Raw genomic sequence first — 25,301 nt, forward strand, 5'->3', positions numbered from 1 at the left:
CACCTCCCCCACTCTAGGCCTGGGTTGTAGCTTGGGGAGCAGCCACCTGGGGCTCCCCTGGGTGGCTCTGCAGTCCTCACCGGCGTGTGGGCCACACACACGGAGCCGGGGCCATGGCTTGGCCACTTGGTCGCCTCAAGCCAGTGACTGCTCCCTTCTGGGCCTGTATCCTCCTCAGTGGGGCTGTCCAGACCACATGCGTCTCAGGTTGTCGAGATGGGAAACTGAGCTGGCGTGCCCTGTCCCTGCTGGATGCGCGTAACACACACGGATTCGCTGCCTTTACTGCGATGACTGCTCTATCATTCATTATTGTGGGATGGTTTCTCCTGCCTCTGGGGCAAGACCTGGCCGGCGAGGCTCATCTTCGGCCTCTTTGGCAGGCTCACCTGGTCCCCTCGGGGTGGCCATCCTGGAAGGGCCTGTGGGCAGAGCCTTGGGCGCCTGTGCCTGGGGCCGTGGAGTCCCAGGGGGTGAAAGCGAGGCTGCCCGCAACCCCTGAGCACCCGCCCCCGGCACGGCCCTCCTGTGAACCGAGCATCGTGGGGGCCTTCCTGGCAGGCGCTGCTGGGAGGATGGTGGCGGAGGGTGGGTGCCAGGGGTGTCCCCACCCCCACCCCCGCCTGCTGCCAGGTCACAGCCTCAGTGGGAAGGGAGGGCTCGCCATCAGCATGTGCTTCTTTGGGCTTGGTGGTCAGTTCCTGTCTGGGCCCCGGGATGCCATGGTGACTGAGACGGGTGACAGCCCCTGCCTTCATGAAGCTTCGATTCCAGACAGGCATGAAACGAATCAGGGGATTTTGAGGTGACAGCAGGCCTGCCTGGGAATGGAAAGGAGGCGGCTTTAGAACAGGGGACTGGGGAGGCCTCTTCCAGCAGGTTACCAAAGCTGAGGCCCGAGTGAGCAGGAGACACCTGGCCAGTGCCCCCTAGGCGAGCATGGACATCTCTGTTCTGCAGGGGGACAGCTGGGGAGTTTTAATCAGCACAGTGACATGAGTTATGGTTTTAAAAACTCACCCTTGGGGGAGCTGGGCAGCTGTGGGATTGACTGGGAGACTGTTGCAGCTGGAGGGCAGGGCATGTGGCTTGAATCAAGTCGTTAGTCCTTTGGACAGATGGGGACAGCGATGAAGCCAGAGGACCTGCCCCTGCTCTGGAGGCACATGTACCAGAGCCCACTGACCACTGTGGGGCAAGACACGGCTGCCTCACCCCTGTCCATCCAGCAAGAGGGACCACACTCAGGCCCAGGCAGGGCGCCGCAGACACTCATGGGCACTTGGTCACATACAGCTTGTGTCCCCTGGGGCCTGCTGGCCATGCGTCTCCTGGGGCGGTGGCCTCAACTCAGCCAGCATCCCCTGTGAATCTGTTTAACACCTCCATTCCCCCATCTGTGCCTCATCTCCCACTCACCCATCTGTCCATCTGTCCATCCATCCGAGTCCCAGGGGAGGAATGTGGAGCAGTGCGGGGTGGCCAACCCCAGAGGGCAGCAAGCATGCTCCCTGGCACCGCTGGCTGTGGGAACATGCGGTCACCCCCTCGCACTGCTGGAGCCCCTCCTCCCTGTGCCAGGCCCAGCGCGCCATGTGAAGGGGACAAAGACTGCTCCTTTGGGCATTCGCAGCCTAATACAAGGAGATGGACAGCCAGCCAGTGACCCTGCCTCACTCTCAGAGTGACCCCTGGGGCCACAGGACCCTGAGGGGCCTTTCCCCAGCCTGGCTGACGGAGGCACAGAGGGAGAGTCGGGAGGAGTTCCAGGAAGAGGCAGGGCCCGCCCAGAGCCTGGGTAGGCATTAGCTAACCCAGAGTAGAGGGAGCACCAGGGTGTCCTTACAGCTGACACCCTGGTTCTGGCGCCTCGACCCCACTCGCAGCCCGGAGAGCCCCTCCCGCCTCCCTCCCGCGGGCACACGGCGGCTGCAGTACCACACTTCACCAGCAGGCGCTGCTGTCATTGGATGACGCAGTGTCCGAGTGACCTGGAGGTGGTGGGTGGCGTGCACACAGAGGAGAGGCTGCAGGCTTGTCAAGTGGGGAGCGGGGCCTGGCCTTCCCTGCACACTCCAGCATCTCATCCTTCCACCAGCCCCACTCACAGGTGTGTTTACATGGTCTGCGTGAAGTGTCCCCTCCCTGGGCCGGCCTTGCTCTGTGGCCCTGCCCTGAAGTCCACGCCTCCCCGAGGCAGCTCCTGCCCAGGTTCCCACAGAACTGGAGGCACAGCACAGACCTCTGCCAGACACAGGTGTGGGCACCGGACTTGGAGGGCGGGGGCGCACTGAACAGAATAAAGTGTATGACACCCTCACTGCTGTCACATGCTGGGGGTGGAGGGAGGTCACCCCAGGCTGGGTGCTGCTGGGTAGGGCAAGGGTGCAGGGTCAGTGGGGTTGGGAGGCCCCACTGAGCACCAGGGACCTGAGTGCCTCTTGATAGTGGAAAAAGCAAGCATGTGGGGGTCCGGCAGACAGCCAGGCCTGGGTTCACACAAGGGACTCCCCCAGCAGAGCTTGGGGTTTACAGCCCTGGGGCAGTGATGTACCAGGTGTGACGGAGGGGGCAGGGAGTGGGACGCCCAGGGAGAAGGTGGGCCCCCACCCCTGGCACAGCGTAGGCCTCAGACCCTGCACTGTGAGAGCTTCAGTTGGACAGGACAGGCCATCACCCCCAACTCAGCCACGTGAGGCACCTGCTCCAAGGGTTAATGCGAGGATTTGGGGCCCACAGAAGGCACTGGACGCTGGGATCGGCTGGAACGAGCAGGGAAGGCGGGGTGGGGGGAGGAGGCCGACGAGTTCTCATGAATGAACACAGCTCAGCCCCCTAGTCCAGCTAGCGGGGGCCCAGTCAGGGCCAATGGCTTGGCTTCGGCTGCTCACTCAGCAGGGGCCTCGACCTGGAGCGCCCAAGGAGGTCTCTGGGACCCGGATCCACCGTGATCCATCCCTGGGAAGGCCCAGGGGTTTTAGTGCCCTCCAGAGGGCACAGTTGTCAGGGGGGTCCCTGAGAGGAAAATGGGGTGCTGTGAAGAGCAGGGAGTGAAGAAGTGGCCAGGAGGAAGGTCTTCCCCTCAGGCCTGGGCTGCCACGTGGCCCCAGGTCAGGGAGGCCGGGTGTGCGCACACACGTGGGGGTGGGGGGTGGATGCAGGATGGGGCACCTGGGCCGTTGGGAGTCTGTGCTCAGTTTCTGCAGGGGCGTCGTGGGGTTGGTGGTGGGGACGCTGGTTCCAACTCCCTTCCTGTCGGAATGGTAGCCTCGCTGTCTAGGGGCTGAGGAAGGGTCACTGGGGCTTGGCCGGTGCCTGCCCCTTGCCCCGCCCCCCAGAGCCTGCCCCCAACTGGTTTGAGGGAGTCTGAGGGTGTCCTCAGCCACATCCCCCTTCTCAGGCTTCCCCAGGGTCTGAGGCCAGGCCTGCAGGTGTGGGGGCCAAGTGGGCCTGTCTGGAGGCCACTGTGGTCCAGCCGTGGGTCAGAGGCACCTCCCAGCCCTGGAGGAGGAGAGGTGTGGGGCAGAGTCCAGAGCCCTCGACACCGTGTGTGCTCGTGTACGCTCCCGAGAGCTCCGTGGAATGACCGTTGTCTGGGGGTGAAGCCGTCTGTTGGGGTGTGAGCTCCTGCGGGGGCTGCCACGGACAGCTGTTCAGGCTGTGCACTGCGCAGCTCCAGGGCACTGTTCCCACTGTCTCCACTGGTGACATGTGCATCTGTGACGTGTAACAGTCGAGCGTGCTGGGGGTGGGGGTGCCTCTGCTCCGTCTGCGCGGAGGGGCTCTGGGGGTAGTCGGAGCCTGTGTGCACCTTCCAGTGGGGGTCTCTGCAGGGTGGTGAGCGCAGAGTGTTGGGCAGGTGACAAGAGCAGGTGGGCGCTGTGTCCAGATGTTAGGTGGGTGTGGGGCCATCGAGGGGCTCTGGGTGCCCCTTTGTGTCTGTGAAGGGATTGGGGCGGGTTCGGAGCCCCAGTGAGCTTGCTCGCTGCTGGAGAGAGGGGTGCCCCAAGGTGTCCCAGGCACAGGTGGTTTCCTGTCCCCCACAGCTTGGGGGGCAGCCTAGGTCCTGCCTCTTGGGCCCCTTCTCAGCTGTGCCTGGACAGGCCGCCCTCAGCCCCACACCCTGTGGGTCTGATCACCAAGTGGAACCACATGTTGCCTGTCTGCGGCCGAGAGCACTTGGCGGCCGGCCCAGGAGGCAGACACTCCCTCCTGGAATGTGCAGCAGAGCCCGGGCTGGGGGCCCTGCCAGAGAGGGGTCACAGGAGGGGGTTCTTCATGGGCCAGCCGCCATGGCCTCACTGTTACTGCTAGAAGGCCCAGGACCCCAGGTGCTCTTGGCATGCCAAGTTGAGGGCAGTGTCCCTAACGCTGCTGGTCTGACAGCAGCGCCCTAACCATGCTGGTCTAAGGGAAATGTCCTCTCCCCACCTTTCTGACGGCTGTGACCTGACCGTCCCAGGTCGAGGGCAATGCCCTACTTTTCACACAACCACGAGTCTGAAGGCAGAGCCCTGGCCCCTCCAGTCTAAGGGTGTGTTTTTGGAAGAGCTGACTGTTGCGTGTTCAGGAATTTTGCAGGCCAGCTGTTAAACTATCGGTAGCTGAAAGCAGCCACAGTGTGAGTGTTTTCCGCGCAGAAACAGAAACCGCAGGTGCTGCTTGTGAGGGCTCTCCTCTCGCCCAGGGAGCCCCTTTGCCCCTACCCTCCCCGATGGCCTCATGGCCCACTTCCTCATCTTTCAGAGGGGTCACCGTGAGTGAGGCCCTCTTCTCTGCTGCTGTCCTTCCAAAGCACCTGTGGCCGTCTGCTGGCCGTGTGCTGGCCTCTTCTCTGTAGCTTCGGGAGGGCGGGCCCTTGGGTCTGTTTGTGTTCACTGCCCAGAACAGAGCCATCTCACAGGCACTCAGTAAGCATCGGGTGGGTGGGTGGATGGATGGATAGATGGTGGATGAACGGTAGATGGGTGGGCGGATAAATGGATGAATGGATGGGTGGGTGGATGGGCCATAAGGCCCAGGGGTGGGCATAGTCACAGGAGCCCCCAGCTGCCCTCCCAGGATAGTCCCAGGGACTCTAATCTTGTCTCTCCAGCCCCAGCTGGAAGTGGAGGCGTGCCATCCCTGGCTTTCTGGCATAGCTGGCCAGCAGCATTTCTAAGCAGGTAGGAAGCAAAGAGGGCACCAGGACAGCCAGACCCGAGCTTGGTGACCGGCCATCCCAGTGTGTCCAGGATTGGGGTGGTTCCCAGGGCACATGACTGTTTTACAGGATTTTCTGAGACATGGGACTTCCAGAGCTAAAACCAGCCACCTGAGGAAGGATGGCTGACCCCAGCCTGCCCCCTCCTGCAGGGCACCACCGAGGAGTCAGGATAAGGTATCCCCTCTGGGGACCAGCTCAGAGGAGACAACCCGTGTGAACGTATGAAGTGGAACGTGGCATCCTCCCTCCTCACATGTGGGTTGTTCTTCAGCCTCTGCTTCTCCTCCCCACCTTGCTGGTGTCCTTGTGCAGTGAGCAACCTGCACAGCTGTACGCAGCAGCCCTGCACCAGGCCTTTCCAGTCCTTGTAGTATCTCTGGGTCCAGCCACCTTCTTCTGCAGCAGGGACCCTGCCCTGAGCTCAACCCAGAATACTGTCCCCCAGCAGTGAGAGCATCCCTGACAAGCTTCTGGGTGCCGCTGATGCTGCTGGTCCAGGGACCCCACTTTGAAAACCACTGGATGGGGACATTTGTTTTCTCGCAGAGACTCCCCTCAGCAAGGCAGCCAGGAAGGTCCCCTGGGCTGGGGTCGTCCCTCCTTTTGGTGAGGCCTATCATGGGGTTCAGAGGCAAGAAAGGCCCATTCCCACGGGGCAGTTAGAGCCCAGATGGTGACAACAGGGACACCTGGGGGCTTCTCAGTGCTGGTCCTGGGCTCAGGCTCACAGGCAGAACCTGTCTCTCACCCCCATAGTGCCTGTGAAGGCTGAAGGCATCCCCATTTCTCAGATGAGGAAGCTCAGGCTTGAGGACGGTCGGACCAGGCAGCACTAGTTCAGGGTCTCCGCGTTCACCGTTTGGCTGAGCAGGGTGGAGCCAGTAAGGCTGAGGTCCCACAGGCTCGTGACGGGGGTGGGGGCAGGGGGTCCTGCCTGGGGGAGGCCTGGGACTCTGCCCTGGGCCTGCCACGGGGAGGGAGGGTGGTACCAAGGCCAGGGCTTCCCGCAGGTGTGGCTAGTCCAGCTTCCCGAGGGGGTTTGCTCTCGCCTGAGCCCTGGCACCCTGCGCCCCAGGTTGACACTGGTTCTGTGTTTGTCATTACGCTCTGCCCTCTACACAACGCAGGGATCAGTGGCTTGGCAGGGGTTGCACCCCACTTCAGGACCTAGGGCCGCCCTAGGGGCAGGGGCTCTGAGGCGCTGCCTTGAGAGGGGCTTCTGGCTTAGCCCACCATGGGGTCTGCAGGAGGAAGGGCTCAGGCCATGAGACGGTTTCGCGGGGACCCGAGAGTCTTCCAGAGCGTAGCTGGCACACCTTGCTCACTGGTCCTGGCCTTTCGCCCCAGCTGGGGTCTCCAGGGCTGAAGGACGCTTAATGACAAAACGGCTGGGTGTGGAGGACTGGGCCTCACTGACCCTGTTATGGGGCAGATTCTCAGCATTCCAGAGCTCTGAGAGTGTGTGCACTGGGCTGGGAGGCCTGGTGCGTAAAGAGGAGGGAACATCCCGCAGTGTCCCCCACGCTGTCCCATGGGGACATTGGCAGCACCTGCGGCAGGAGTCATGGGGTGTTAGGCAGCGTGCTGGCCAAGAACCATGACTTCGGAAGGTTTGGACTGTCAGTGTGTGTCCAGACAAAGATGCGGGAATGAGAGGTGGTGGGACAGCAGAGCTCACTAGGTCCTGCAGGGAAGGCCAGGGTGGGGGCAGCCGGGAGCTGAGGAGACCAGGAGGTGGGAGGTGAAGCTGACGTGGTTCAGGGGTGGCGACTTCCTGGGCCTGGGAGGGTGAGGGGGTCAGGGGCTGTGATGTGCATCCCTTCCCTGCAGCTTTGTGAGGTGTGAAATTATTTCCAAGTAAAAAGAAAAACACAAGCAGGCTTCTGAGTCTGCTTCCTGCACTGTCACTTAACCTCTCTGGGCCTTGATTTCCTCCTCTGTAAAATGGGCACAAAGTGTCTAATCAGGGCTTTTGTGTGAAGAGTGAAAAGCTAAGGGCAGGCTCTCAGTGCAGCCATGTCTCTGGAGATTCCGGCAGGTATGGGACAAAGCAGCAGCTAGCCTAGTGGGTACTACTTGCTTCATTCTGCAGATGACAGAACTAAGGCACAGAGAGGTTGAGTAATGGCCCTGGGACACACAGCGGGGAGTGGCCCGGTCACACACAGCTCTGCAGATCTTGCAGCCCGGACTGCCCACCTTGGATTGTGGTGAGGACTGAGGAGGCCTGTGAGCGGTGGGCGTGTGGGGAGCAGGAACAGGGGTGGATTGCCACGGCTGGCCTGTCTTGACGCCCGGTGACCCAACCCTGGTGGAGGGGAACAGCACAGGCAGCCCACTGGCCTGCTCCCCATCCAGGCGTCTTTCAAATCATCCGCCGGCTGGAGGGAAGGGGGACGCTGCAGTTTTGTCATCCTGTGCCAGCCCTTCGCCCCCCGCGGGGCACCTCTTTCCCATTCTGCATAGGAATGGGCATTACTGGGCTGTAAATGGTCAGCTCCGCCCCTCCTGCCCCCTCCCTGGGTTATCAGCCCAGAGGGATGGGGTCGGGGTGGGGGTGAGGCACCTGAGCCTGGCCGTGTGCCTGCCCCACCCCACAGGCAGGGCCGTGGTGTGTTTGCTGAGCCCGTCTCTCCCTGTCCCCAGATGAAGGTCACAGTGTCCAGAGGGGGCGACCACAACAGTGATGGCGACAGCTTCCGAGAAGCCACCAGCTCCCGGAGGAGCAGTTCTCGGGACCAGCTCAGTGACGTGAGTACCCCAGCCCCTCACCGCAACGTTCCTGGGTCCCCAGGGTGACTGCCGCAAGCCCTTTGCTTAGGGGCCCAGAGTCTCACTCGAGGATTTTGTGCTCACAATTAGCATTCGCCTTCATTAAAACATGATTTTTCACTAATTAGGACTTCCCTGTCGGGGGGGATTTAAATGAGGAACTACCATTCCGCACAGGCAGGAGCCGGTGGAGGCGGCTGTGTGGGGGGAGGGGGGGCTCTGTCCAGCTGGGGCTGGGCGCGGGGTGGGTGCCAGGTGGTCAGCAGCCCACCCCGCTCCACTTGCTTCCACGGGCAGAGTTGTGGTCTGGGAGGCAGGACTCCCGCCAGTGTGTTTACCAGGAAGGGCAGTGGGAAGTGCATCTGGCCAGGCGAGTGGTCCTGCACTGCAGGGAACAAGCCGGAAGTTCTCCCACCCGCCCCGCGGACTGCCCTATCTGCTCAGGCCTGCGGCCTGCATGGTGAGGTGGCGGGAGGGTGCCCCTCTGAGGCAGGTGCCCCTCTGAGGCAGGTGCCCCTCTGAGGCACAAGCTGGCCTGGATCCGGGGATACCCTTCGGTGTCCTGTCTGAAAGACAGGTCCCTGAGCTTAGGTCCCTGGGGGCACCAGCCTGGGGGGCCCCAGGGGCTCCCACTGGGGTTTGACCAGTGACGGGGTGCTGGGTGGCCTTCCAGGGCCCCTGCGTCTCCCTAGAGCTTGGAAAGAGTGGATGGGGCTGGTGCAGCAAGGGCTAGGAGTGGGGGCAGAGGGGCCCAGCGGGGAGGACTCAGGCGAAAGGGTCCCCCAGGAGGAAGCTTCGCTCCTGGAAGAGGCCTTTGTCTCCTTGACCCCCAGCTGCAGAAGTGGCCGCGGAGCAGAGGTGGGTTTTCTGCCAGGCTAAATGGAACAAGTCTCTTCATTATCATTTAAATGGAGGCTGGGGGAGGGCGGACGCGGAGGCCGGGGGGAGGGCGGACGCCGAGGCCGGGAGGAGGGCCTAATTGCCCAGCTCCGAGCTTGTAGCCACAAGACGGGAAAATAGGCTGGTAATTGTCTGGGGCCGCGGGGGCTGCCCTAGTTCGAACTCCTCTAATTGTCGGCCAGGATGAATGGAGAGATTCTGAGCACAGCAAGGGCCGGCGTGAAGGCGCATGCTCGTGGGCAGTTATGGTGCCTTAGCCACCCTCTTCAGCAGGGCCAGGGTCTGCCTGGGGAAGGGGGAGGGGTCCCCCAACCCCTGCTGAGCAGAGTGGAGCAGCCCAGGCTGCAGTGTCGCCTGCCCTCCCAGACGTCCCTGGGTCCCTCCCAGTGCATGCTGGACCCTGGTCTGTGGTTCCCACATCCCAGACAAGCCCATTCTCGCCAACTGCTGGAGGTCCCCCTCACACACACCTGCCCGGCCAGTCACCACGTCCTGTCCTCCTATGCCTTGGAGGTCAGCCCTGGTGAACACCACCAGCCCTGGGGACCTTGTGAAACACACTTAACTGGTTTCTTTCGTCGGGTCAGAAATGCCCATTTGAGCCAGAGGGAGCCCCATCCAGCACTGGGTCACCCTCATGGGGCTTCCTGGGATGGCTGCCAGCCTCCAGGCCACAGCTGACCCATCTGACACCTGAGGCCCAAAGTTACCCTCCCAGCTCCTCCTCCAGGAAGCCTTCCCTGAGGTTCCCCACTGGACCGCGTGACCCTGGGAGGCTGGTGGGTGACAAGGGACAAGTCGACCTGAGCATAGAGGAGTTTGACCCCCGGCCCAGAACCATGTGTAGAACCCAGGGCTGGGTCTCTGGGAGGGGCCGAGACCTGGCCAAGGGTTGAGCCCATCCCTGAGGAACATCGGGGCTTTGCCTGCCTCTCTGTTGGGGTGACTCTGCTGGGCTGGACCACGTCTCCCGGGTCTGGGGGTGGCAGATTCCTCATGAGGGTCCTCAGGGCTCCGTGATGCTCTGCTGTGTGGTCCCCAGCCCTCACGGCCCCCAGCCTAGAATGCCAGCAGAGACCCAGGAGTGGTCTTACTGGCCTGGCTTGGGCTCACAGTATCCTGCCAGGCAGGTTCTCTGACTGCTCAGGTCCTCGGGGGGAGGGTGGCCATCGAGGGGCTGCGACCCAGTTTCTAACTGTCCTTCTTCCTTCTCTGCAGAGCTCGGCGCAGGCGGTCTCAGGCAGAGGTTACTCCGTAAGTCTCCCGCTCTCCCACTGTCTGCTCCCCACATGCCCCTCGGGACCCCCGACTGTGCTGAACGCTGCCTCCAGGCTGGAAGTGGGGTTTGTACAGGGGTGGGGATGGGGCCAAAAGTGGGCCAATTCAGAGGGACCGTCACTCCCTCCCAGGGTCCTGCCCTGCAGCCCTGGCCTGCGAGGAGTGGGGGGTGGGGCAGGACACTCCACCTCTGGGGCCGGTGGGGCAGCGCTTGGTGTCGGGGGCCCCGGGCATGGAGCATCGCCCCCCTGCGCTGACACCCTCTCCCCCGTCCATGCTCAGCCCAGGCCAGGGAGGCTGCACTGGGGCATGAGCCCCCTAGCTGTCGTCAGGGGTCTGGTAGGGGGAGGTCCAGGGGAAGGAAGGGGCAGGCCTGTGGCGGCTGATACTCCAACTATGGCAGGGGCTACCCTCCCTGTCCCCCAGCCCCCTCCTCACATCCTCACGACTTTATTTCATTTCTCCTTAAGTATCAGGAGGAACGTTAATGACACCATAAACCCCAGAGCTCCATAAAGGCCGTTTCTGCAGATTTACAGCCATTTCGGCTCACTGGAGGGCAGGGGCCCAGGCTCCGCCTGCCTCATCCCCACAGCCCCTGATTTACTGCCAGTGCCCAAGTGCCAGGGTGTGACAGGCTGGCTCTCTAAATCACAGCGGCTTTTTATAGGGTGTGTAATTAACCCATTAATTCCCCGGTGGTGGGGACAGCCATGGATCCCTGGCCCTTCCCTCCCCCAGCTCCCCAGCCCCCAGGGGCTGCCTTCTGCCTCCAACCTGGCCAGCCGTAGCGTCTACGAGTCGTTGACCGGGGGCGCTGCACACTTCTGGGTGGTGGTCCCAGGTGCCACCTGAGGGGAGTTCCCTGGGGAGGACTCTGCCCTCCTTGGGCGGCCTTGGTGCTCTCAGCTGTTGTCACAGTCATGGTTGGCGGCCCCAGGCTGCTCCTGCCTCCCACAGACCTGGGCAGGCCGACCATGCCTACGGCCCCTGGGAGTTGACCATGTTGGCAAAGCGGCGTTCGGGCCAGGGCCTGGGCCAGGACCGGGCTCCAGGCGGGAACAGAGCAGGCAGACCTGCGCTGTGGGAGGCGACTGACAGCGACGCGCTGGGTGGAACAAATCGGGACTGCGGAAAGCTGGGACAGTGATGGGGACAGTGGGGGGCCAGAAGGCCCACCAGCACGCACCAGTCCCAGTGGGTCCAGGAGTCCTGAGGGGCTGGGCTTGGGGATGCCCTGTGCCGAGTCGTGGCTGAGAGACCCAGGGCCGCTGGGCTCTCCCTTGGATGGCCCCTCTGATTCCACATCCCCACACGTCATTCATGGTCTTCTCCCCAGAACGTTGCTTTGAACGTTGCCTGGCGAAGACCCTGTGATTGACACGCCAGCTGCTTGCAGCTTAACCCCCCACAACCGCTACACAGGAGTGACAGATGGCGTCAGGCAGGGCCCAGCCTGCTGCTGAGCCATGGGGGTCCCTGAACTGTCTGCAGACGGTCTGCAGGTGTGTCAGCTGGGCCCTGCTGCGTGCCGGCTGGCGCCGCAAGGGCATGTGGTCGACCTGGCCCTGGCAGTCCTCTGGTCCCCTTGGTGTGATGGCAGGTGGGGCTGCCCCGGGGCTGGAGGAGTGGGAACGGGGCCCAGAGGACCCTTGCCCAGCAGGTGGAGGCTCCGGGCTGGGGCCAGAGGGATAGGGCTTGGGGGCCAGCTGGGCCGAGCTCAGGGCAGCTGCACTCCAGCCTCCAGATACGGACCTCTCCGTGGGGCCCTCAAACTGGAGGGTGCACACTCAGGTGGGGCTGCTTCCGTGTGGCTCTCAGCGGAAGGGGAGGGTGTGGGGTGCTTCCTTGTGTGTTGGCATGTGTGTTACATGCACGTGCCAGTGAGGTGGTGTCTCTGTGTGGCCGTGGTGGGGCTGCAGACCTGCACCCAGAAGGGTTGCATGTTTCTCTCTGGCCGTCAGTGTGAGTTGGGGTCTTGTCCTCTTGTGTATCTGTCTGGGGATGCCTGGATGTGTCTGTGGCTGTGGCAAATGTGTGTTTATGTGCTGGTGAGTGCGTCCATGCCACACGTGTGTGTCTGCATGTAAGTGTCCATCTAGGAGCCTGTGTCTGGGCGTGGCACGGTGCATCTGTGACTCTGCAGTACGTGTGTGTGTGTGTGTGTGTGTGATTTCTGGCCACATGACACTGCCTGTAGGTGTGTGCGTTGGCCCCTGTGCCCCTTACCACCTATGCGTGCCTACAGTTGGGGTCTCAGGCCCAAAGGGGTCACGCTAGGCCTCGCTTCTCCCGGACAGCACCCCCCACGCCTGTGCTAAGTGATGTGGGACGTCTGTCATCTGACCTGGTTTATAGACCGTACTTAAAGGGGGTTAGTTTGCCGAGGTTTATCCCCAGCAAATCCCCATTTATTGCTCATCCTCCCCCACTTCTGTCCCGAAAGCCCAGTGCGGCCTCCCAGCACGCCATCAGATGTTCATTAGTGCCATCAAATTAGTTAGGAAGTCATTTTCTTCATTTGGCGGCTTGTGACCAAGGACGTGTGGATTCCTGTCCCCTGCGGCAGGGGACTTGGGAGTTTTCGCTACTAAAAAGCAATGAGGATCTAGGTGCCTACTGAGGCAGAGAGGCCCGCCCTGCCCCAGTGTGTGGAGTGTTCTGGAAGGGGGCCTGTGCCCACCGCAGGCACCCCTGTCAGGAGGGGCCTCTGCTCGGGGCCGTACTCTGAGCTGAGATTCAGGGCCGGGTGGGCCACTGACTCCAGACACGCCCCAGCGCCCCCTCAGCCCTCTCCCACCCAGCACCAGCCTCCACAGGCCCCTGGTCACCGTGGGCAGGAAGATCGGGCCTTCCCTCCGTCTTACCGCGCCCTGAGCCCACAGCATTGGCGCCCACTTGGCCGCAGGCCTTCAAGTGCCTCTCCCACCCCACCGCTTGTTGGCTCACCTTTCCCATCCCTTGGGGACAGCGCTCGCCCGCACATCAGGGCACATTTCATAGTCCCTCCTCCCCTCAGCAGCATCTACTGAGCGTCCCCTGCACCCGTCAGCAGTGCTGGGAAGGGGCCAACCAGCCAGCTTCCCGGCCCCGGGGCTCCTGATCTAGGGGAGAAGGTGCTGAACAAAGCAGCTAAGTGTGGTCCCCAGGGAGGTGGTGAGTGCTGTGGAGGGACGGGACGGGGAGGGGTAGGCAAGGGGTGGCCCGAAGCCTCCCAGCCTCGCCCGGACACAGGGAGCAGCTGTGCAAAGACCCTGCGGCGGGAAGGCCTGGGTGAGGCTCCGACTCTGGTTCCCAGCAGAGCAGTGGTGGGTTGGGAGGAAGCAGCAAGTGCCTGCACCCCAGGCCAGCAGCCTGGAGGCGGAGGTGTGCCTGTGAGAGAGCGGCCTCCAGACTAGGTGCGGAAGGGCACAGGCCGCCCACGGCCCACCTGGACCGGCAGGGCCCACCTGCCAAACCTGCCAGGGCAGCCCCTCCCCTGTCGCACACAAGGCATAATTAGCTGATTGGCTTGATTGCTTTCAGGGGATTTCTGTTAATCACCCATCACCAACCGTGGCACCTCCTCTGGGTCTCGGAGGCCTCCACACCCCAGGCCCCTGGCCCAGGTGGGTGTCCTCAGATGCCATGCAGCCCAGCTGGTGCCCCATGGAGGAAGGCTGCTGCGGCCTGTGGCTTGCCCCTGGCTGGGCCCTTCGCTCAGAGCCGGGCGGCAGGGCACAGTTACAACTAACAGCCGGCAGGGCCCCGACAGAGCGGGCCCAAGGCTGGCACTGTGTCGGTCCTTCAGTTGCTGAGAAAGTCTCGCAGGGCAGGCAGGGCGCAGGAGCGCACTGCGGAAATACCGCAACATCTGGGGCCTCCAGAGAGTCCAAGGCCAAGGCTGGGGTCAGGGAAGTCTCCTTTACTCCCCTGCCTGGGGCTTGCTCCCAGCGGGTGGCAGGTGACAGTCAGAGAGCGGGAGCCGGGAGTGGGCGCCAGGAGCGGGTGGGAGCAGTGCCGTGGCTTCGTAAGCCCCCGGTCACCTGGGGTGGGGGGTGCTGTGGACAGCAGATGTCTGCCGAGCACCAGAGCCCCGCCGCGGACCAGGCTCTGCCTGGGTGCAGCAACAGGCCAGGCCAGCCTGCTCAGGGCCGCGTCCCATCCGCCCAGCATGCGCGATCCCCAGTCCGTGCAGCCCATGTGTGCCCGTGAATGTGCACCCCTTCCTCCTGGAAGGGTCATCGGGCTTCATGCTCAGGTTTCTCCCCAGGGACACACTCTGGCAGGAGGGGCGCAGCCCTGCCTTCTGGGAACCCCAGGTGTGGGCTCGGGAGGGCAGAGCAGGTGGCCCCCGGGGGATGGGGTGCCGAGCTCTGGGTACCCAGATGGTTTCCGTGTGAGCCAGGGACAGTCGTTGTTAGAAATGAGATAATTGCTGGGGAACTCAGCTCTAGGAAGCATCAGACAGCAGAAGGGCGGGTGGGCTGGCAGAGTTGCCTGGGGCCCCTGAGCCGTCCTGAGGCCTGCCTGCCCCACCACACTCACCCTGGGGGCAGCACAGGCCCCCCCCCCCCAGACGGCAGAGCCCTCTGCTGCCCTGGCTGGTGTGGGCCTCTGCTGACCCGCACAGTGTGCGGCTCTGTAGCGCAGGCTCCGCCTTTACGAGGCAGGTTTATGACATCCATTACCCTGCTCCTTGGGCCACTTCCGAGCAGCCATAATTTGTACAAAAGCAATAAAAACCCGTCAGCCTCTCCCTGGAGTCGGGGGAGCTGCATTCTCCTTCCACCTTTAAGCACAAGACAGTCCTTAAGCCGGCGGCTGGGAAGTGGCCACTGCTCAGGGGTCAGCAGAGACGGCGGGTGTGCGGTGGGCAGTGTCCTTACCTGTGATGCAACCCCAGCCCAGGCCTGGCCTGCCTGTCAGGGGATCCACCTGTCCTCCCATTCTTCTGTCCAGCCAGCCTTCCCTCAGCTCACCTCTCAGGGTCCCTGGGGTGCAGCTATAGCCCACATTTGAGCAGTTGGAGAACATGGAAGTCCTTCCCTGTGGGTTGGTAGAGAGCCCCTGTGTCCCCCCGGCCCTGTCTTCAGCGTGTGTCCTGGATAGCCGGTGGGTAGGGAGTGGCCAGCACCATCCTTGAGCTGGTGGTGAGGGACTTGGAACGTGGCACGTGGATACATCCATGGTTGTTATTCCCAGGGAAGCAGACCTGATGTGGAGATTGACAGGGGTAAGGCTTGATTTTGTGGTCTGCGCCCTTAGGAGGAGGGGCGGGAGGGGAGATTGCCCAGGGCAGCTGGACTGTTCATCGTGGTCCTGGGTCAGTGGATGGGGCACCAGGAGGGGTGTGGCCTTGGGGGCCTCTGCTCCCGAGCTTCCTGTGGGCAGGCGCTGCAGGGGCCACTCCACAGCTGGTTCTTCCTAAAGGGCGTCTCGGCGCTGCATCAGGGGACCCTCAGATAGAGCAGGGACTGAACAAGTGGTGAGTAAGAGGAGCAGGTGACCTGCACAGTGCTGTAAATGTCAGTAGTGCCGGCAGAGGGGTGCTGGGTGTGGGGGCGCTGCCGACGGTGGGGTGCGGAGTATGGGGGAGGGTACTAGACTTCGAGGGCTGCTGTCGGGGGAGGGGTTCCGGTATGGGGGAAGGAGCGCTCAAGGATTCTGGATTTTATTGGCATGAGCCATTCCGAGTGGAGCGGCGTGTGTCTGACCACTCTCCTGGCCTGGGCAGTCGCATGGACGCATTGCTGTGTCTGGCCAGCCTCTGCAGGCAGCTGAGTCCCTCACTCTGCTGCCCCACATGGAGGTCAGCCCGGCCAGGGTGGGTGTGCACCAGGCAGGCCAGGGCAGCCCAGGGAACAAGGGATGGGCATCTTGGAGGGTCCTGGGGACCCACCCTCCTGGCCAGGAAACATCCCACCCCCACCCCTCTGTCCTACCAGATGCTGGAGGGGAGGAGGCACCCTGTGCTCCCTGGGAGTTCCCATCCCAGCATCTTGGCCCTGAGCTTGTGTGTACTGGGGTGGGGAGGCCATCCAAGAGCCCCCATGGGTCACAGTCAAGCTGGGATGTCACAGATCTGGACAGCTGCTTGCCCCTAGGGCTTTGGGCATTGAAGAGTTAGTGCTTGACCCAGCAGGATGGCTTGGCCCTCCAGCTCAGTCAATACTCTGGCTCCTGGTTCTGCTGTATCAGGAACACTGCCAGAGCTGCCTGCAAAGGTCACATGTGGCCTCAGGTGCTGAGCAGGGGAGGGGCAGGGATGGCAGTGCCAGAGGCCACTAGCCCCCGCCTGCCTGGGGGCTGCACCGCAGTCCAAGGTTCTGCAAAGCCCTGCCAGGGATGAGGGGCCGACTGGGCAGGGCCCAGCAGGGTCTCAGGTTGGGAGAGGAGGAGGGGGAGGGGGAGCTGCCACCAGGCTGGGTGCCACCCGGTGCCTCAATCTTCTCATCTGTGAGAAGGTGGAGCCGCGGTACCCGCCGCAGAGGGCTGTGGGCAGAATAAACGGGCCTGCCAGGCACCTGCTGTTACTGCCAGCTCCCTCGCTCTGCACTGTGGGGCGGGTCGCTGTCACCCGCCACGTGTCTGCCTGTGGCATCACTGAGGGCTGTGGCCTCTACGCCGCCCGTCCTGGGGCCCTGCTCCACTGGGCTGCAGCAGAGCAAGTCTCGGCGTCCCTACCCTGGTTGGGGGACAGTGGCAGAAAGCAGATACGTCAGCGGCAGGTACTTCCAGACCACGCTGGCTGCTGTGGTGGCATCTGGTGGCAACCGTGGCGGGGGGTCAGGTCAGCACCCCAGGAAGAACAGCAGGAAAGTCAGGCTGAGGGCAGATGCAAGGTGGGGTGCAGGTGCGCCAGGGCCCCAGGGGAGGAAGGGAGGGCCCTCCGGCTCACGGCCTCAGCAGGGCTTGTCCCAGCCGCCCGAGCACACCGGGCCCTTTGGCGCTCCTCAGTGAGTCGCCCCTCGGGAGCTATGGGGAGTGGTTAGCAAGGGGGACTGGATGCTGGGAGGTGCTCTGCTCCAGCTTGGGGCCTGGAGCCCCAGGCTGGGTTTTCCGGGCCCCAGGGCAGGGTGATGTGGGTGTGTCCCCCCCAACCCATGTGTGTCTTGTGCTGTCATCAAGCAAGGGTTGGCTTTAGTGGCAGGAGAGCATTCGCTCATGAAAAACCCTCCAGTCTCTGTGGCATTTTTCAACCGTCTTTAAACCTTCCCCACTCCCATTATTTTATTTCAAACTGGCAGCAACCTGGTGAAGAGGCACCAGCCACTGAGAGGCAGAAGCTGGGGTGCACACGGCAGCCCACTGACCAGAGAACATCCCCACCCAGCACATGCGGGGTGCGGCCTTCTGTGGACCCCAGGTTTGCGCCCCCTGGTCACTTTGCAGGGACTGCCAGGGAAGCCACTCCAGATGCCCTCTGGGGCCCCTGCCCTGCAAGCCCCTCTGGCTCCATGCGGAGCCCCTGGCGTCCACACAGGGTCCCATTCCTCCCCTGCTCTCCACGTGGAAGTCTCCAGACACTCTAGACTCCACTGGCACCCCAGAGCTGTCTTGTCACACCCCACTGCTCTGTGAGCTCAGCTCTGGGGGCTCTCCTGCCCGCCATGGTGTGGCCGGGCTGCAGGCCACAGGCGCTCACCTGGCTCCTGGGAGGGAATGGGCTCAGCCTCTCCAGGACAGCTTAAGGCCCTACATGGGGGCCTCCCAGTGGTGCAGTGGGATGGCTCGGGGCTCCTAGTGGGCAAAGAAGCCATGGGGCTGGCTTGGGTGCGGTCCTCCCCTGGGGACCTCTCCAGAGGGTGGCCTGCGGGGAAGGGAGTGTGACGCCAAGCCTTGGACGGCATTGTCACTCTCAAGTGTCCTCTGGGCTGGGACCACACATGGTATGGACTCTGGGGGGGGCTTGTGGGGGCCACCACAGCCCCCTCACCTCTGCCGGGCCCTCCCCAGCCTCCTCCCTCTCCCCTCCAGACAGGGGACAGCTTCTGCCCCTGGACCCCTCTTCCCACCCATCTTGGCCTGCAGGCAGCACCTGGGGCAACTGCAGAGGGGTAGGGGTGGCGGGCCCACTCCCCTCCTGGCCCCTGCGGTCCCTCTAGTGGGGGCTCACCATGGCTTCCGGCCCCTGCTAGCCCCCAGGGCTTCCTCGCCCCTTACATCACCTGGGTGGCTAATTCCCTGCTGCTGGTTGAGGTCCCCAAGTGGGTCTGCCTTTCTGCCTGGACCCTGATCACAAGTTGGTCAGCCGCAGGCAGGCCCCAACCCCTCAGATTAGCCCAGAGCAATGAGGCCCCCCAGAGGCCTTGACCTCCCTCACACCTTCAGGCATTGTGAGCCAAAGGCCTCACCATCCTGTCCCTGGAAGCTGGACACAGATGTTCTGGACAAGCCTGCAGGAACCCTCAAGGCAGCAGCCAGATGTGCCAGGAGCCACAGCTGGAGGGGTGGTCAGTCCGGGGAGCAGGTGGATGACAGACTGGGCTGCTGGGAAGCTGAAATTCAGTGCTGTGGAACAGGCGGGGCTTCTGGGACACAGGAGGCTGGGAATTAATGTTAACACTGTTCTGGTGAAGACTTTCTGTGTTGATAAATAATTCATAAGGCAGTTAGCGCTCCGAGTCTGACAACACGAGAATATATTAATACAGTCGACTCCACGAAAGGTCAGCCGCACGCGGCGGGCGGGGCCGGGGCCGCCTTTTATGCGTTCTCTGACACGGGCTCGTTCGTCATTCCAGCCCAGCAAGGGCTGCGCCTGGAGAGCCGCTCATGAGGGAAAGTGGGAGCAGGGCGGCGTGACACGTAGTCCGCGGGGCAGAGGGAGAGGGGCCTGAGGTGAGGCCCCCGAGACCGGAGCAGAGGGTCCCCTGCCCCTGCAGCTTGCGTGGGGCCGGGGATGGGCGGGGAGAGTCGCACAGGGACCCCCAGCACTGCTGGCCATCCCCAGGCGTTGGTGGTGCCCTCACTGTGGTCCAGGTGCCGCTCCAGGCCCCAAGGTCAGAGGATTCAAGAAAACCCAGAAGTCCCTGCTCTGGTGGGGGCCACGGAGGGAGGGGCAGATGGGAAAGAGAAGTCAGAGGTGTGGTGTGTCAGCAGAGTGCACGGAGCCAATGAAGCCGGAAGGGGAGAGGGTGTGGCGGGGCGCCAGTGTAGGTCTGGAGGAGCAGCCTGGCCTCTTGGGGTACCTGGGGGACGGGCTCTCCTCAGGGGACCAGCATGAAAGGGCCCCGCCCATTGTGTGAGTGTGTGTGTGCAGGCCAGCGTGCATGTGTGGCTGGCAGGCGTGGGGGGGGGGGTGCCAGGTCAGCTGGTGGCCCTTGGGGCCTGTGGAGGTTTGGGGACATCACGTTTGCCCCAGGAGTGAGACGCTTTTGGCTGCTGCTGTCACCAGGAGCTGCCAGCGGGGACAGATGAGGCACCGAGCGGGGGATGGGAGGTGGAGGGATAGATAGGTTCGGCCCCTCTGGGGGCAGAGGATTTGCTCACAGGACAGGCGGAGGCTTCCGGGGACTCAGGGAGGGCTCCCTGGAAGGACGGGGCTGCGCCAGCTGCAGCAGGAGATGGCAGCCTGGTGGAGGTGCCCTCCGTGCCTGTGGTCACAGCATCCTGCATCACCCCTCAGGGTGGGGGCCACATGGCCCCAGCACAGAACTAGAAAGCAGAGAGTGCGCCTCGATGAAGCAGAGGGGAAGAGAGAAGTCATCTAGGGAAAATGAGTCCGTTCCGAATGGGAGCGGCAAGCCTGGGTCCGCCGGCCGCCGGGCGAGTCCCAGCGTGGCTCCGCGAAGCCGGGGCCTCGGGGCCTCCCAGCGCACCCTCGTCTGGAAAAGCACCCGCAGAGCGATGCCCCAGTTGTTGATGGCCTTGGTAACCGGAGAAAATGAAAAGTCATTTTGTGTTTTTCATAGCCGTTAGGGTCAAGGCTCTGGAGATACCAGGCAGGTTTTCATCTTCGTGAACTTCATCTCCCGGAACATTCCAGAATCGTGTGAGGTGCTGAGCAGTGCTGTGGGGACAGCCCGCAGCACAGGCAGTGCCCCCACTCTGCGCTCCCAGAGCTCCTTGAGACCCCGGGTGGGGCAGTTCACAGGTCAGTGGTCAGAGCTCATGTCATCATCCGTCCACTCGCTCATTCATTCATTCATTCGTGCATCCATGCCCACGCCGTACTGCAGGAATGAGATCTTTGTTCTCAGGGAAACTGGGTTCAGTGGAATGAGACTGATGATACACAAACTAGCAGCTAATTGAAGCCGGTTGCAGAGCAAGGGCAGGACTGTGAATCGGCGCTCTGTGGGGTGCTGCTTGACCAGAGCCCTGGGAAGAGCGAAGAGGCCAGATTGGCAGGGATGTGGGGGCTAGGCAGCAGGCAGGTCGCACAGGCCAGGCATGGGAAGGACCAGAATTCTGTTCCAGGTCCTCCTGAGACTGGCAAGTTAGGAGGGTGGCTTTTTCTGGGCTGGCCTCCCTTCTGACCAGGCACTGACTCCACCACAGACTCTCCCCACTGAGGACAGGCCAGGCACTGACCACTCGTAAGCTGCGGTGTCCACAGCGACAGCACAGACTTGAGGCCCAGGGTGGTGCCAGGCTGCCCTCAAGCCCTGCACCATGTCACTTTGCGTTCCCCCAGAGTGCTCTCAGCCAAGTCTGAAAATGCAGGAGGAGGCCCTGAGGCACCCCCTGGTCCCCCAGGGCCCTGAGAAATCCACCGCCCAGCCACAGGACTGTTTCTTCTCAGCTGGGTGTGGTGGCCTCTGTGCCCTACCCCCCAGACCACTGCCTAGACCACAGGCCACCCTGAGCTCCCCACAGGGCCAAGGGTGGGAAGGGGCTGTGCACTCTGGCCCTCCCGGCCAGGAGGGGCCGTGGGGCATGCACACAAGTGGCGTGGGGGAAGCACCTGGCCAGGGCGGGTTTTGTCCCCACCTGTAACAGATGGCGGCCCTGCCTCCCACATGCACCTGCGTGGTCCCAGCTGCGCATCTCTGCTCAGTGGGTCTCACTCACCATCAGCTCCCAGAAGCAGCCTGCTCTCGGGCTATTAGGATGCAGTCACTTAATTGCTCGTTAATTGGGTAATTAGTGCTTTGTTTTGCTTTAAAGCCTAAACACTCATAAAAAGTGAATTAGCTGAGTAAACAAGAATGGAATTTTTCAGGATCCGCCCTTCGTTATCCTGCATAAGTAATCAGGCCTGACTGTGACTTCCTGGGCCGAGGTGGCCAAGGGTCCTTTGAGAGGCAGTGCTGAGACCTAGGTCCAGTCTCAGCCACCACGAGGGAGCCACTGGTGTGGGGCCCTGACCAAATGGGCCAGGCTAAGACTGTGGGCTCCCTGAGCCCAGCCACTCAGCCTCAGCACCCACCTCTGTGAGCAGGTGGGCCTGGGGGGAACAAGTGACGTGTGTAGACGTGACCTCAGTGAACAAACACAGTGTCAGCCCCATGCCCTGTGGTTTTCTGGGCCTCTGCCACCAGCAGGATGTCAGAGAGACTCCCCTCCCCTCCCCTGCCCCCACTCCTGCCAGCCCCACGGTCCCAGGACTGCCGCCCAGCAGAGCCCAGACCCCAGCACAGTTGACCAGGGCACAGGGCCCGCTGGGGTCTAGACCCAGCTCCCAGCCCCTGCTCACTGGCCACGTGGCCATGAGCAAGTCCCTTTACCCTTTGAGCCTCTGCTTTCTCCTCTGTGAAATGGACTTACACACTGTGAGGGCTGGCGGCCACAGGTCCCACCTGGAGCAGCGCCTGCCAGGTATATTGCCCAGCGCTTCAGACCCAGTCACCCGATGATCCCACAGCCTCCCCATTCCACAGTCGAGACAACTGGTGATCCCCAGGGGAGGGCCAGTGGCCTCCCTGCCCCCAGGTCTACCCCTGAGGGGGAGGGGAAGCCCAGCCAAAAGCTTTATTTACATGATTGAGGTGAGGATACAAGGGTGAAAAATGGCCTTTCCACCTACTCCAGACAGTGAAGGAACAGCAGTGCCTTCTCCCAGGCTGCTCCCGCCGGCTGGGGCTCATAGCCTTATTTGGCTCCACATTTTAGCTGAATCACTTAATTGGCATGTGTTCGACATCGCAAAGGAGCGTTTGCAGCAGAAACGAAGGGGACACCTCAAGCCTTTCCTAGTGAAGGATGGATTTCTGCCCGGGTGGGGTCACTCTGCTCCCTCGGTGGAGCCGCCCCTCCCTTACCCCAGTTCTTCCAGGGCGACTCCGACACGCAGAATGTTAAAGAAGCCGGTGTGCGGGGCCACGGCAGGGCGGGAGCCTGAGCACAGACACGGACTGACCGCATAATCGGTGCTCCTGGGCCACACACGTGGGGCCACGTGGCCCCATGGCAGGAGGATGCCCAGTCTCGGCACATGCATGCGCACGGCACATGTGAGCCATGAGGACATACCCAGCGAGCGCTGCCGCCCACACCAAGGACTGGTGCCAGGCAGTTCCCAGGTGTCCCAGGCACGCCTCTGGCCACGTGGGTGCAGCCCAGGATTGGGTTCAGCACTGACTGCCCAGCAGCTCAGACCTTCCTCACCCCAACGCCCAGGTGGGCTGAACAACGTCCTGTCACCTTCTGCTCACACCCAGGCCACAGATCCTGCCAACTTTTTTCAGTTTGTGCTGTTCTGGTCTTTGCAGGTGACAGTGCCCACTGGGAGCGTGTCCCAGGCTGGGAAGGAGGGGCAGACCCTCCTTTGCCTCCGGCAGCTCTATAAGCAGCTCATGCACTACAGCTGGGGCAGGAGCCCAGCCCGCCTCCTGAGCGCCAGGCCGTGCACCACCCCTCAGCCCTCTCTGACCCCTGGATCGAGGCAAGGCCGCCTGAGTGAGAAGCTGGAGGACAGAAGCAGGGCAGGGGGGTGGCTTCATGCCTTCCCCCAGCCACCTTCCTCAAGGGCAGCCCTTCACCTCTGTCCATTGCACAGTGGAGGCTCCGAAGTGATCAGGAGGGTCCCACTCTGTCCCCACAGGTGTCTCAGGGCCAGGTCTGGATGCTGGAACATCTGATGGGAGCAGAGGCTCAGCAGCAGGTCTCCTTGCCGATGAATTTTTCATGCCTTTGTTTGAGAACTGGGAGATGGACAGCCTCTCCCAGCTCTGCTGTGAAGTGGTCGTCAACGCTCACACAAAGAGAAGAAAAGGCTTGTTTCTATTGCTGCCAAATGACCATGCTGACTTGTGTCCCCAGTCATGGAGGGTGATGAGCGACCTTCACCTCAAGCAAGCTGTTGCCCAGGTTTCTGGAAGAGACTTAGTGATGGAGTCCAAGCTCTCCAGACCTGTGCAGGTGCCCCTAGGGGAGCAGGCACTGTCAGGAGAGGAGGTGTCTGTGCCCAGGCACCATGGAGGACTCAGATGCCTCCAAGTGCTAGCCAGGCAGTATGAAGGAAGGGGCTGGGCCAGGTTGCGGTGATGTTGATGATGAAGGTGGTGGTGGTGATGATGGTGAAGATGATGATGAAGGTGGTGGTGGTGATGATAGTGAAGATGGTGATGATGAAGGTGGTGGTGGTGATGATGGTGAAGATGGTGATGATGAAGGTAGTTGTGGTGATGATGGTGAAGATGATGATGGTGGTGGTGGTGATGATGATGGTGAAGATGGTGATGATGAAGGTAGTGGTGGTGATGATGGTGAAGATGATGGTGGTGGTGGTGGTGGTGGTGATGATAGTGAAGACGGTGATGATGAAGGTGGTGATGATAGTGAAGATGGTGATGATGAAGGTAGTGGTGGTGATGATGGTGAAGATGGTGATGATGGTGAAGATGGTGATGATGAAGGTGGCGGTGGTGATGATGGTGAAGATGGTGATGATGAAGGTGGCGGTGGTGATGATGGTGAAGATGGTGATGATGAAGGTAGTGGTGATGATGGTGAAGATGGTGATGAAGGTAGTGGTGGTGATGATGGTGGTGGTGGTGGTGATGATGGTGAAGATGGTGATGATGAAGGTGGCGGTGGTGATGATGGTGAAGATGGTGATGATGGTGAAGATGGTGATGATGAAAGTAGTGGTGGTGATGATGGTGAAGATGATGGTGGTGGTGGTGGTGGTGATGATAGTGAAGATGGTGATGATGAAGGTGGTGGTGGTGATGATGGTGAAGATGGTGATGATGAAGGTAGTTGTGGTGATGATGGTGAAGATGATGATGGTGGTGGTGGTGATGATGATGGTGAAGATGGTGATGATGAAGGTAGTGGTGGTGATGATGGTGAAGATGATGGTGGTGGTGGTGGTGGTGGTGATGATAGTGAAGACGGTGATGATGAAGGTGGTGATGATAGTGAAGATGGTGATGATGAAGGTAGTGGTGGTGATGATGGTGAAGATGGTGATGATGGTGAAGATGGTGATGATGAAGGTGGCGGTGGTGATGATGGTGAAGATGGTGATGATGAAGGTGGCGGTGGTGATGATGGTGAAGATGGTGATGATGAAGGTAGTGGTGATGATGGTGAAGATGGTGATGAAGGTAGTGGTGGTGATGATGGTGGTGGTGGTGGTGATGATGGTGAAGATGGTGATGATGAAGGTGGCGGTGGTGATGATGGTGAAGATGGTGATGATGGTGAAGATGGTGATGATGAAGGTAGTGGTGGTGATGATGGTGAAGATGATGGTGGTGGTGGTGGTGATGATGAAGGTAATGGTGATGATGGTGAAGATGGTGATGAAGGTAGTGGTGGTGATGATGGTGGTGGTGGTGGTGATGATGGTGAAGATGGTGATGATGAAGGTGGCGGTGGTGATGATGGTGAAGATGGTGATGATGGTGAAGATGGTGATGATGAAGGTGGCGGTGGTGATGATGGTGAAGATGGTGATGATGAAGGTGGCGGTGGTGATGATGGTGAAGATGGTGATGATGAAGGTGGCAGTGGTGATGATGGTGAAGATGGTGATGATGAAGGTAGTGGTGGTGATGATGGTGAAGATGGTGATGGTGGTGGTGGTGGTGATGATGATGAAGGTGGTGGTGGTGATGATGGTGAAGATGGTGAAGATGACAATGACAGTGGCTCACATGCATGGAGCCCTGACTCCCAACCAGCTGCTGTTCTGAGCAGTCCACATATCCTGACTAGTTTTACTCCAAGCCCATGCCAGTGTGGAGGCATCATCCCGTCTCTGCGGATG

The 25,301-nt window shown here is 61.6% G+C and overlaps 1 protein-coding gene across 15 annotated transcripts in view; it reads left to right on the forward strand.

Annotated features, from left to right (window-relative positions):
• FBRSL1 (fibrosin like 1) overlaps positions 1-25,301 on the forward strand; it is an 82,077-nt gene that overhangs the window by 23,556 nt on the left and 33,220 nt on the right. For all 15 annotated transcript variants that reach the window (XM_064481355.1, XM_064481360.1, XM_064481359.1 and 12 more), the window contains 2 exons: positions 7,853-7,957; positions 10,097-10,132. In XM_064481355.1, the coding sequence (XP_064337425.1) occupies positions 7,853-7,957; positions 10,097-10,132 (141 nt within the window). The remainder of the gene's footprint in view (positions 1-7,852; positions 7,958-10,096; positions 10,133-25,301) is intronic.

The sequence above is a fragment of the Camelus dromedarius genome, chromosome 31 (assembly GCF_036321535.1).
Source record: "Camelus dromedarius isolate mCamDro1 chromosome 31, mCamDro1.pat, whole genome shotgun sequence".
Taxonomy (NCBI): Eukaryota; Metazoa; Chordata; class Mammalia; order Artiodactyla; family Camelidae; genus Camelus; species Camelus dromedarius.